The 12,126-nt window shown below is 63.3% G+C and overlaps 1 protein-coding gene across 1 annotated transcript; it reads right to left on the bottom strand.

Annotated features, from left to right (window-relative positions):
• Positions 1–1,438: 1,438 nt before the first annotated feature.
• STARD10 (StAR related lipid transfer domain containing 10) lies at positions 1,439–11,784 on the bottom strand. The gene is made up of 6 exons (XM_054398834.1): positions 11,620–11,784; positions 7,526–7,673; positions 6,221–6,324; positions 4,402–4,519; positions 2,158–2,210; positions 1,439–1,659 (listed from the first exon to the last, which is right to left on the bottom strand). Exons 1-6 carry the CDS (start codon positions 11,782–11,784, stop codon positions 1,447–1,449), a joined length of 801 nt encoding a protein of 266 aa, XP_054254809.1. The 3' UTR covers positions 1,439–1,446.
• Between the last annotated feature and the right edge of the window lie 342 nt (positions 11,785–12,126).

Below are 12,126 nucleotides of genomic sequence, written 5' to 3'. Positions count from 1 at the left end.
AGGTCCCTTCCAGCCTCTGATGTTCTGTGGTACTGGGATGCTGTGAGTCCAACCATCCTCCTAACACCACCTTGGCCATCAAACCATGCCCCAGAGTGCCATGGCATGGACCCTGCCTGCTCCTCATGCCTGCAGGCAGCAATGGAGATGCCTCCCATCCATCCCCTCCCCTGCCTCCCCTGCTCCGGCTGCAGCTGTCCCTGCTGGCTGCAGGGGGGGGTTGGGCTGGGTGAGCTTTAAAGCTCTCCTCCCCCCCAGCCCCTTCTGCGGTTCCATGATCAGAATGAGACCCTCCCGGAGCAGGCAGCCGCAGGCAGCCTCGGGGCGTGAGGGTCAAGTGGGAGGTGGAAACTCCAGCGCCTGGCTGGTGGTTCCCCGCTGCCCTCTGTCTGAAGCAGCTTCCTGGGCGTCCTCTGGAGGCTGCCCTGTGCCCAACCCCCTCCCCACCTGCCCCTGGCTGCTAGGAGCCCAGCACCCTGCCCTGCCGCTGGACACCTCGCTCCCAGTCGAGGCTTCCGCCCCCCCCCCGCTCCCCATCCCGGGCTCTGGGGGTCTCAGGGCTGGACTTGTGCTCCTGGCCAGCCCCGTGGTGGGCTCCGTGCCAGTTCTTCCCCCTGCTGCCAGCTTCCTGGCAGCCCATGCCAAGCCAATGCCTTGTCACAGGTGGGCTGCCCCCTTTATTGTTGTTCCAGGGAACCACAGCAGCGGCGAACAGCGGGAGGGGGGGACAGGGGCTGCCACCACCCCCCCTGCCAGGGCAACCCTCCCCAGGTGCCACCTGGGGAAGGAGGCCCCGGAGCCAGCTGGGCTAGAGCTAGGCTGATGCCCAGGAGAGCTGATCTGGGGTGGGGAGAGGCTCACACGGAGCCTGGAGGGGCTCGGGGGGTCCAGCCTGGGCTGGCAGAGGTGGAGCTGGGGGTGGGGAGAGGGCAGCTGCAAAGCCTGGGCAGGGCTCCCCCACACCTCCCACTTCTTGGCTGGGCACCTCTAGAGGGTCTCACGGTGGCAAAGGGAGGTCCTGGTGCCAGGCAAGCTCCTGCTCCCCCAGGGGCAGGGTTGGGGTTGGACTTGATGAGCTTTGAAGGTCCCTTCCAACCCCTAACATCCTATGGATCCTCCCTCTTGGTCCTGCCCAGCTCCTTCTGCTGCCAACTCTGCCCCCTGCATGGAGACACCTCCATGGACCACCATGGACCTCCACGCACTGCCATGGACCTCCATGAGCCACCCTGGACCTCCATGAGCCACCCTGGACCACCATGGACCTCCATGGGTGAGGAGGGGGCTGGGGGGAGGGCCTCAGACCTGGGGGTTGGTGGTGCCAGGATCTCCTGGGGCAGCCCTGAGTGAGGAGGGGGCTCAGAGGAGGCTCTCAGTCCTGGGGGTGGCTGGCGCCAGGGGGCTCCTAGGGCAGTCTTGGGTGAGGAGGGGGCTCAGGGGAGGGTCTCAGTCCTGGGGGTCGCTGGTGCCAGGGGGCTCCTCGGGCAGCCCTGCCTCGTCTACGCACTCCAGGGAGTCTGCTCGCTGCAGGGAGAGCTCTGCCAGGCTGAGGCTGGGCACAGAGCTCTGCTCAGGGTACACCCAGGGCTTGTACCAGGGGTCGTGGTGCCGCTTCCACTCCGGGTACCGCAGCCCTGCCCTGTAGATCTGCTTCATGGCCTGTGGGCACAGCAGGGGCACAACAGGGGCACAGCAGGGGCACAGCTCAGGCACACCTGGGGCACAGCTCAGGCACATCTTAGGCAAAGCTCAAGCACACCCGGGGCACACCTTGGGCACACCCAGGGCACACCGTGGGCACAGCTCGGGCACAGCTCTGGCACAGCTCAGGCACACCTGGGGCACACCTTGGGCACACCCAGGGCACACCTCAGGCACACCTCGGGCACCCATCCTGCAAGCCCTGGGGCACCCAGCACCCATCCTGTGAGCCCTGCAGCACCCAGCACCCACCCTGTGATCCCTGGGGCACCCAGCACCCATCCTGCAAGAACTAAGTCTCTCAGCACCCATCCTGTATTCCTTGGGGCACTCAGCACCCATCCTGCATGCTCAGGGGCACCCAGAACCCATCCTGTGACCCCTGCAGCACCCAGCACCCATCCTGTGACCCCTGGGGCACCCAGCACCCCCTGGCTGGGCACCCTCCCTGCTTACCTTGGGTGCCAGGATCTGGGAGACTCTGTTCACCACCCACTTTGGCAGCGACCCTGCGAGGTGCCAGAGCTGCAGCACTTGGGCAGCCCTGGAGCAGCCCCAGAGGAGCCCCAGGAGCCTCCAGGGATGGAGACTCCACCACCTCCCTGGGCAGCCTGAAGACCTTCCTCCTGCTGTCCAACCTAACCCCTGAAGATCTTCCTCCTGTGTCCAACCTAACCCCCTGAAGATCTTCCTCCTGTGTCCAACCTAACCTCTGAAGATCTTCCTCCTGTGTCCAACCTAACCCCTGAAGATCTTCCTCCTGTGTCCAACCTAACCCCTGAAGATCTTCCTCCTGTGTCCAACCTAACCCCTGAAGATCTTCCTCCTGTGTCCAACCTAACCCCTGAAGATCTTCCTCCTGTGTCCAACCTAACCCCTGAAGATCTTCCTCCTGTGTCCAACCCTAACCCCTGAAGATCTTCCTCCTGTGTCCAACCCTAACCCCTGAAGATCTTCCTCCTGTGTCCAACCCTAACCCCTGAAGATCTTCCTCCTGTGTCCAACCTAACCCCTGAAGATCTTCCTCCTGTGTCCAACCTAACCCCTGAAGATCTTCCTCCTGTGTCAAACCTAACCCCTGAAGATCTTCCTCCTGTGTCCAACCTAACCCCTGAAGATCTTCCTCCTGTGTCCAACCTAACCCCTGAAGATCTTCCTCCTGTGTCCAACCTAACCCCTGAAGATCTTCCTCCTGTGTCCAACCTAACCCCTGAAGATCTTCCTCCTGTGTCCAACCTAACCCCTGAAGATCTTCCTCCTGCTGTCCAACCTAACCCCTGAAGATCTTCCTCCTGTGTCCAACCTAACCCCTGAAGATCTTCCTCCTGTGTCCAACCTAACCCCTGAAGATCTTCCTCCTGTGTCCAACCTAACCCCTGAAGATCTTCCTCCTGTGTCCAACCTAACCCCTGAAGATCTTCCTCCTGTGTCCAACCTAACCCCTGAAGATCTTCCTCCTGTGTCCAACCTAACCCCTGAAGATCTTCCTCCTGTGTCCAACCTAACCCCTGAAGATCTTCCTCCTGCTGTCCAACCTAACCCCTGAAGATCTTCCTCCTGTGTCCAACCTAACCCCTGAAGATCTTCCTCCTGCTGTCCAACCTAACCCCTGAAGATCTTCCTCCTGTGTCCAACCCTAAACCCCTGAAGATCTTCCTCCTGCTGTCCAACCTAACCCCCTGAAGATCTTCCTCCTGTGTCCAACCTAACCCCTGAAGATCTTCCTCCTGTGTCCAACCTAACCCCTGAAGATCTTCCTCCTGTGTCCAACCTAACCCCTGAAGATCTTCCTCCTGTGTCCAACCTAACCCCTGAAGATCTTCCTCCTGTGTCCAACCTAACCCCTGAAGATCTTCCTCCTGCTGTCCAACCTAACCCCTGAAGATCTTCCTCCTGTGTCCAACCTAACCCCTGAAGATCTTCCTCCTGTGTCCAACCTAACCCCTGAAGATCTTCCTCCTGTGTCCAACCTAACCCCTGAAGATCTTCCTCCTGTGTCCAACCTAACCCCTGAAGATCTTCCTCCTGTGTCCAACCTAACCCCTGAAGATCTTCCTCCTGTGTCCAACCTAACCCCTGAAGATCTTCCTCCTGTGTCCAACCTAACCCCTGAAGATCTTCCTCCTGCTGTCCAACCTAACCCCTGAAGATCTTCCTCCTGTGTCCAACCTAACCCCTGAAGATCTTCCTCCTGTGTCCAACCTAACCCCTGAAGATCTTCCTCCTGTGTCCAACCTAACCCCTGAAGATCTTCCTCCTGTGTCCAACCTAACCCCTGAAGATCTTCCTCCTGTGTCCAACCTAACCCCTGAAGATCTTCCTCCTGTGTCCAACCTAACCCCTGAAGATCTTCCTCCTGTGTCCAACCTAACCCCTGAAGATCTTCCTCCTGTGTCCAACCTAACCCCTGAAGATCTTCCTCCTGTGTCCAACCTAACCCCTGAAGATCTTCCTCCTGTGTCCAACCTAACCCCTGAAGATCTTCCTCCTGCTGTCCAACCTAACCCCTGAAGATCTTCCTCCTGTGTCCAACCTAACCCCTGAAGATCTTCCTCCTCATGTCCAACCTGAACCCTCCCTGCTCCAATGCCCTTTGGACCTCCAGGTGCTGCAGAGCCCCAGGGAGGAGCTCTGGGGTCCAAATGGTCCCAGCCCAGAGGAGGTCCATGCTGCATCCCTCCCCCCTGGCTGGGCACTCACCCCTGGGGTCCACCTGGGTGAGGTAGTAGAGGACACAGGCCCTGGCTCCATTGGCCTTGACCAGGTAACCTGTCTGCAGGGACACAGCCCTCACAAAGTCCTTCCTGGGTGGATACTTCTGCAGGAAGGAATCATGGAGTCAGGGAGGCCTCTGGGATCATCCAACCCAACCCCCATGGCCACCCCATGGCCCCAAGAGCCATGGGCACAGGGTCCTTGAACAGCTCCAGCCATGGGCACTCCACCACCTCCCTGGGCAGCCTCTTGCAATCCCTGAGGAAATTGTTCCTCAGCTCCAACCTAAGCCTCCCCTGCAGCAGCTTCAGACCATTTCCTCTCCTTCCATCACCTGATGCTGGGGAGAGGAGCCCAGCCCCCACCTGGCTCCAGCCTCCTCTCAGGAGCTGTAGAGAGCAATGAGGTCTCCCTCAGCCTCCTCTTCTCCACACCAAACACCCCCAGCTCCCTCAGCTGCTCCTCCCCAGCCCTCTTCTCCAGACCCTTCCCCAGCTTTGTTGCCCTCCTCTGGCCCTGCTCCAGCTCCTCCATGTCCTTCTTGGTGCCAGAGGCCCTGCCATCCCCCAAGGCTGCAGCTCTGCATGTGCCCATCCTGCCCATCCCTCTGCCAGGCCAGGAGCTCTCTTCAGCCTCCTCTTCTGCACACTGAACCCTGCCAGGTCCCTCAGCTGCTCCTCTGCAGCCCTGGAGCCAATGCAAGAAGCAGCTGAAGGATGCTCAGCTGCAGGACCACCAGAGAGAGGTGGAGAGGCACAGACTGGACCTTGGGTGACAGCAGGGGGGTGTGGGGACATCCCCAGCCCAGTCCTGGGACCTTGGGTGACAGCAGGGGGGTGTGGGGACATCCCCAGCCCAGCCCTGGGACCTTGGGTGACAGCAGGGGGGTGTGGGGACATCCCCAGCCCAGCCCTGGGACCTTGGGTGACAGCAGGGGGGTGTGGGGACATCCCCAGCCCAGTCCTGGAGTGGCACCTGGCTTGCTGGTGCCAGGGGAGGCAGTGGTGGAGGTGCTGCAGCCTGTCCTGAGCCTTGCCAAGGAAGCAGAGCTGGAGCTGGGGGTTCCAACCAACCACCTGAAGGTGCTCCCAGTGCCCCCCAGTGCCCCCAGCCCCTGCCCCGGGAAGGTGTTTTGGGGCATCCTCCTCCATGGCCATGAGCCAGGGTGGCCCTGAGCCAGCAATGTGCCCTGCTGGCCAGGAAGGTCTCCTGGAGTGCCCTGGGCAGAGTGAGGCCAGCAGGGCATGGGAGGTTCTCCTGCCCCTCTGCTCTGCCCTGGGGAGGCCACAGCTGCACAACTTTGGGTCCAGCTCTGGGCTCCCCAGTTGGAGAAGGACAGAGAAGTGCTGCAGAGGGGACAGCAAAGGGCTGCAGAGCTGCTGAGGGGCCCTGGAGCAGCTCTGGTGAGGAGAGGCTGAGGGACCCTGGGGGCTTTGTAGCCTGCAGAGGAGCAGCCCCAGAGGGGATCTCAGCAGTGCTGCTCAGTGCCCAAAGGCTGGGGGGCAGGAGGAACGGAGCAGGATGTGTGCAGTGGTGCCCAGGGACAGCATCAGGGGCAAGGGGCACAAACCAGCTGGGGGGTGAGGGGGGGGTGTGGGGACATCCCCAGCCCGGTCCTGGAGTGGCACCTGGCTTGCTGCTGCCAGCCCCTCCTCCAGCTTGGTTGCCCTTCTCTGGCCACTCCCCAGCCCCTCCGACTTCCTTTCTTATGCCCAGACCTTGCCCACCTCGGAGCCCTGCCCGTGCCGCTGCCCAGCCCTGCCCGTGCCAGCCGTGCCAGGGCCGGTGCCAGGCGGGGGCTCACCGGGTGCTTGACGCTGTAGTTGAGGATGATGTAGTCGCCGTCCAGGGGCAGCCAGGAGCGCAGGGTGACGAAGTCTCTGTTCTTCAGGGGGCTTGGGCACTTCCCTGGCACCCAGACCCAAGCCCATTGCCCACCGGGGCCCACACCCCCGCGCTGGGGGGGGAGGCAAGGAAGGGGTGCCGGGGGGTGCCCAGGGTGGGCTGGGGGGTACCAGGGAGTGACCAGAGGGGGCTAGGGGGTGCCGGCGGGTGACCAGAGGGGGCTGCGGGGTGCCGGGGCTCAACTTTGGGGGTGCCCGGGGTGCCCAGGGGGACTTGGGGGGTGGCGGGGGGTGGCCAGAGTGTAGCGGGGGGTGCCCAAGGGGGCCCTGGGGGTGGTGGGAGGTGCCCAGAGAGGGCTGGGAGGTACCGGGGGGGTGACCTGGAGGTGTCCTGGAGGTGCCGGAGGGTGCCCAAGGAGGGCTTGGGGTTGGTGGGAAGTGCCCAGGAGAGGCTTGGGGGTCGCGGGGAGTGGCCAGGGGGGGCTGGGGAGTGGCGGGAGTTGTCCTGGGGGGGGGCTGGGAGGTGCCCTGGGGGTGGCGGGGGGTGGTCAGGGAGGGCTTGGGGGTGGCAGGGAGGGTCCTGGGGGTGGCGGGGCGTGACCAGGGTGGGTGGGGGGTGGCAGGGGTACCGGGACATGCCCTGGGGGTGCCTGGGGGTGGCCGGGGGGGGGGGCTAGGAGGTGCCGGGGGTGCCCACGGGGGGCTGGGGTGTGGCGGGGGGTGCCCAAGGGGGCTGAGGGGTGGCGGGAGTTGTCCTGGGGGTGGCAAGGGGTGCCCTGGAGGTGCCCTGGGGGTGCCGGAGAGTGCCCAAGGGGGGCTGTGAGGTGGCGGGGAGTGCCCTAGGGGTGGCGGTGGGTGGCCAGGGGGTGATGGGGAGTGGCGGTGGTGCCCAGGAGGGGCTGGGGGGTGGCGGGGGGTGCCCTGGGGGTGCCGGCGGTTGGCCAGGGGGTGATGGGGAGTGGCGGGCGGTGCCCAGGAGGGGCTGGGGGGTGGCGGGGGGTGCCCTAGGGGTGGCGGTGGGTGGCCAGGGGGTGATGGGGAGTGGCGGTGGTGCCCAGGAGGGGCTGGGGGGTGGCGGGGGGTGCCCTGGGGGTGCCGGCGGTTGGCCAGGGGGTGATGGGGAGTGGCGGTGGTGCCCAGGAGGGGCTGGGGGGTGGCGGGGGGTGCCCTGGGGGTGCCGGCGGTTGGCCAGGGGGTGATGGGGAGTGGCGGTGGTGCCCAGGAGGGGCTGGGGGGTGGCGGGCGGTGCCCAGCGGGGTGCTCACAGGAGTAGTAGCCCACGTCGGCGTTGACGGTGAGGCGGCCGATGTCGTGGGTCTCGATCATGTTGGAGTCCCACTTGCTGCGGTAGTGAGAGTCGTGCAGCACATCGTAGAGGGTCTCGGCAGGGACATCCTTGCAGCAGAGCCGAGTCTAGGGGAGGGGACACGGGGAGAGGGTCTCAGCAGGGACAGCCTGGCAGGAGATGTGAGTCTGGGGGGAGGGACATGGGGAGAGGGTCTCAGCAGGGACAGTCTTGGAAGTGATGTGAGTCTGGGGGAGGAGACATGGGGAGGGGGTCTCAGCAGGGACACAGGCAGTCGTGCATGGAGCTGTGCCCATCAGGCAATGAGGACTTTAGGTTCACAGAGTCACAGCATGGGTTGGGTGGAAGGGACCTCAAAGCTCAGCCAGTTCCAACCCCCTGCCGTGGGCAGGGACACCTCCCACCAGCCCAAGATCCTCAGGGCCTCATCCAGCCTGGCCCTGAACACCTCCAGGCAGGAGGCAGCCACAGCCTCCCTGGGCAACCTGTGCCAGTGTCTCCCCAGCCTCACTCTCCAGACCTTCCTCCTCCTCTCCAGTCTCACTCTCCCCTCTTCCAGCTTCAATCCATTCCCTCTCCTCCTGTCTCCTGCCAGGTTGGTGCCCTGTGTGGTGCCATCTCCTCATGCTATGAAGCCAGGGGCATGTGTGCCATGGAGGATCCATGTGCCTGCTTCAGGCCAGAGCCAGCAGCCCTGCTGCCAGCTTGCAGTGCACAGGCAGGAGGGCAGCAGTGGCTACAAGGACCTTGTGCCCTCTGATAGAGCTGCCTGGTGGTGCAGACTCAGAATCCCTGCAGCCCAACATGGTAGGGGGTGGGAAGGGAGCTCTGGAGCTCAGCCAGCCCAAGCCCCTGCTCCAGCAGGGCACCCACAGCAGCTTGCCCAGCAGCACAATGTCCAGGGGGGGTTGGAAGCTCTCCACACAAGGACACTCCACAACCTCTCTGGCCAGCCTGCTCCAGCCCTCCAGCACCCTCACACCAAACAACTTTCTCCTCCTCTTCAGATGCAACCTCCTGGCTGCCACTTTGTGCCCCTTGCCCCTTGTGCTGTCCCTGGGCACCACTGAGCAGAGTCTGGCCCCAGCCTCTTGGCCCCATGCCCAGCCCCCTGCCCTCACCCCATGTTCCTGCAGCACCACCCAAAGGATGCTCCTGCCCTGCCCTGCTGCTCTTGGGTGCAGGGTACAGCAGGGTTGGGGGTGGGGGTGGGTGAGGCCCTGGCTGTAACTGGAGCTGTGGAGCCCCTGGCCAAGCCAGGGAGTGCATTATTGATGGAGCCACCAGCCCTGCTCCTCTGGGTGCAGGCAGGGAGGAGCTGTCAGCTGCTGCTCTTTAGAGGCTCTGCATCTTTGATGAGCTGGGCATCAGGGTCCTGTAACTGGAGATGGCCTCCTGAAGGTGGGGGCAGGTCCCAGCAATCTCAGGCAAGCTGTCCCCTGCTAGCTTGGTTTGTGCCCAGGCCAGGCTTGGAGGTGTGCTGCACTGCCAAGGGCACCGGGGAGGAGAGGGTGAGACCCCAGCCCCCAGCCCCCTCCTCCTTCTGCTCCTCCTTCCCAGCCAAGCACTCCCAGCTGGGGCTGAAGGTGCTGCTGCTGCTGCTGTGGGGGTGAAGGCTGTCTCCAGCTGGAGGTGGAGCTCCAGGTCCTCCTGGAAGCTCTGGGAGCCATCACAAGCTTGCCCTACTGAAGCCTGACCACCCCCACCCTCTCCAGTCACATAGGAATGGAGGTGGTCAGCTGGGACAGAATTCCCAGACCGTCCCCGGGGAATTCTGGTGGAGCAAATCCCAAGTTCCAGCTTCCCAGGGACTCCACAGGTTACACCTGGGGGCTGGGGCTCTCCAGCCCCCCATGCTGTCCACCTCAACCTTCCCACTCAGACTGGGATCCCTCCAACCCACGTCTTGGGAAGGGTCCCTGGGCACTGCTAATCCCTGCACCCTGTCCAGGCCCTCTCCAGAGCAGGGAAAAGCTCCAGGAAGGAGGCAATGAGCCAGGCTGGCTGTGATGGTCCTCAGAACCCCCCTAGCCCTCTTGCACCCACCTGGGGTCCCCCCACCTAGGGCTCAGTGGCCTCCCCTCTGCTGGGCTGAGTTTCTTCGAACTTGGTTGGACTTCAGGAGGTTCTTTCCAACCTGCCCAGGTGGTGCCAAGCAGCAGCTGTGTCTCCAGCACCCCCAGTGCTCCCCACACCTCAGTCTCATCCTCCCAGGAGCAGGCTGGGACCCAGCAACTGGCCACCACCTGGACTCTGTGGTGCCCTGAGCCTACCAGGAGGGTGCTGGAGGCCTGGAGCAGGCTGCCCAGAGAGGTTGTGGAGTGTCCTTGTGTGGAGAGCTTCCAACCCCCCCTGGGCACTGTGACCCTGGGCAGGCTGCTGTGGGTGATGCTGATTTAGCAGAGGGCTTGGACTGTATGAGCTCCAGAGGTCCTTTCCAAGCCCTTGGATTCTGGGATCCATCCGCCTCAACATCTCCTCCAGATCTCCCCAGCTTGGCAAGGAGGAGGCAGTGGGAAAGCTTCTCAAGCCCTCTCCCTGCAGGAGGCAGTCAGGCTGGCCAGGCATGGCTGGTCCTTGCCAGCTCACCCTTGGTAGGTCCCCACTTCTGGTTACCACCTCCTTGGGCCTTCCAGACACAGCTTCCAGGAGGATGTTCTCCATCACCTGCCCAGGATTGAAGTGACAAAGGAACCCACAGTGCCCTGGAGCATCCTCCTGGCCCTTCTGGAAAGTGGCTGTGACCTCTTCCCAGTCATCAGAGACCTCCTGCAGTCACCAGGACTCTTCACAAAGGCCTTGGCCAGACCTCTCAGCACCCCCAGGGGCATCCTGCCTGGTCTTGTGGACTTGTTCATTGCCAGCTGGTTGAAGTTCTCCCTGATCCTAGCCCAGAAGCTCTTCCCTGGCCTGTGGTGTATTGCACTCTCTGCAGAGAGTGCTTCTCCTCCTCCTCCTCCTCCTCCTTCTCCTCCTTCTCCTCCTCCTTCTCCTCCTCCTCCTCCTTCTCCTCCTCCTTCTCCTCCTCCTCCTCCTCCTTCTCCTCACCTTGGCCTTGAAGGGCCTCCATGCCTGCCAGCAGTGCAACCCCTGTGTGCCCAGCTCCTCCTCATCCCCTGCAGCTCAGGCACCCCAAAGAGGCCTCCACTTGCTCTGTGCTCAGGACAGTGGTGGAAGAGTCTTCCCTGTTGCACTGTAGCCCAGGTACCTCCTCCCCACCCCTGCCCTGCTCTCCAGGGCAGCCAATCCTTCCCTGACTATTGTGGTTGGAAGTTCTCTTTCTGAGCTTGCTTGGCCTGCAGGTAAGGTCCTCTGACCCTCCTTGCTCAGGTGGATCCCATCCCTGCCCAGCACTCCTCATCCTCAGAGGGCAGAGAAGCCCAAATCCTGCCCATGGCACCAACCCTGGAGCCAAGCACTGACCTGCAGGATGCCCTTCACCCAGGGCTTACCCCCTAATGGGGCTCCCCCCCTGATGGGGCTCCCATGCCCCTTCTGACACCTCTTGCTGTACCCAGGGTCACCTGGCAGTGCCACTGGTGCCATGCAGACAAGCACTGAGGTCCAATGAGCAGAGGGATGGTTGGACCTCATTGGTCCTTCTGCAGAGCCAGGCCCTGGCAAGCCACAAACCTCCTGGGGGCTCCTAACCCTTGCAGGATGCACTGAAGTGATGTGCCCCAGGACGGTGTGGCCAGGAGAGAGGCAGCAGGGAGACATCCTCCCAACCTGTCTCATGCCTTGGGGGCTCCAAAGGAGGCCACCTCCATCACAGCAGCAGCCCTAGAGCCTGCCTGCCTGCTTCTGCCCCCTGCAAGGTGAGCCCAGAGGGCTGTGAGTGGTGGGAAGCTGCAGAGGGCACCTGGCAGGTCGAAAAGGTAAAGCCATGGGGCAAGGAGTGAGCAGCTTGGCAGCTGGGGAGGCAGCTCTGGGGGTGCTCTGGGGGGGCAGAACCCCCCCTCCCCAGGCAGGTTGGAGCAGGGTGTTGGGCCGGGCCAGCCCGGCAGGGGCAGGGCAGGGTCTGCGGTGCTGCAGCTGCAGGCATCTCCTTACCTTGATTTTCTGCACGGTGCAGCTCTCCTCCTGGCCCTGACTCCAGACCGTGATGCCAGCCTTGTTGTAGCGGCAGTGCCAACCCTCCAGGCTCTCACACTGAGCCCTGAAGGAGCTGAAGTCGGAGTCATCCGGGATGTAAACCCTCTCCCCGCCTCCGGACATGGGGCTGGACTGCTGGAGCCAGGCTGCGGGCGCCGGGCTCCGTCCTGCCTCACCCCGCGGGGGACGCTCCCTGCCCTTCAGCTCTGCCCGACGCAGCTCACATCATCCTCCCTCCCTCCTGCCTTCCTTCCTTCCCTCCCCCCGCTCTGTCCCTCAGCCCCTGCCCTGGGCAGCCTGGGCACTCGGCGGCGGGCAGGGACCTCCGTGCCGCGCAGAGCAGCAGGGGGAGGAAGGCTCCTTGCTGGCAGCTGCTACTGGGAGCTGCTGCTGGGAGCTCAGATGTCTTCTGCTGCCGGCTCCCCAGCATCGCATTTCTCGCCGGCTGCCTGGCAGCTCCTCAAT

Source organism: Indicator indicator, unplaced genomic scaffold (assembly GCF_027791375.1).
Source record: "Indicator indicator isolate 239-I01 unplaced genomic scaffold, UM_Iind_1.1 iindUn_scaffold_132, whole genome shotgun sequence".
Classification (NCBI taxonomy): domain Eukaryota; kingdom Metazoa; phylum Chordata; class Aves; order Piciformes; family Indicatoridae; genus Indicator; species Indicator indicator.
This window is presented reverse-complemented; position numbering and strand designations above follow the sequence as displayed.

Bases quoted from the DNA above. Each gene is read 5' to 3' on its own strand.
- STARD10 (XM_054398834.1), bottom strand. From the start codon at position 11,784: ATGTCCGGAGGCGGGGAGAGGGTTTACATCCCGGATGACTCCGACTTC. The intron at 7,674-11,619 runs GTAAGGAGATGC...CCCCTCCCCTAG, and splicing joins GCACCGTGCAGAAAATCAAG to ACTCGGCTCTGCTGCAAGGA. The intron at 6,325-7,525 runs GTGAGCACCCCG...TCTGGGTGCCAG, and splicing joins CGACGTGGGCTACTACTCCT to GGAAGTGCCCAAGCCCCCTG.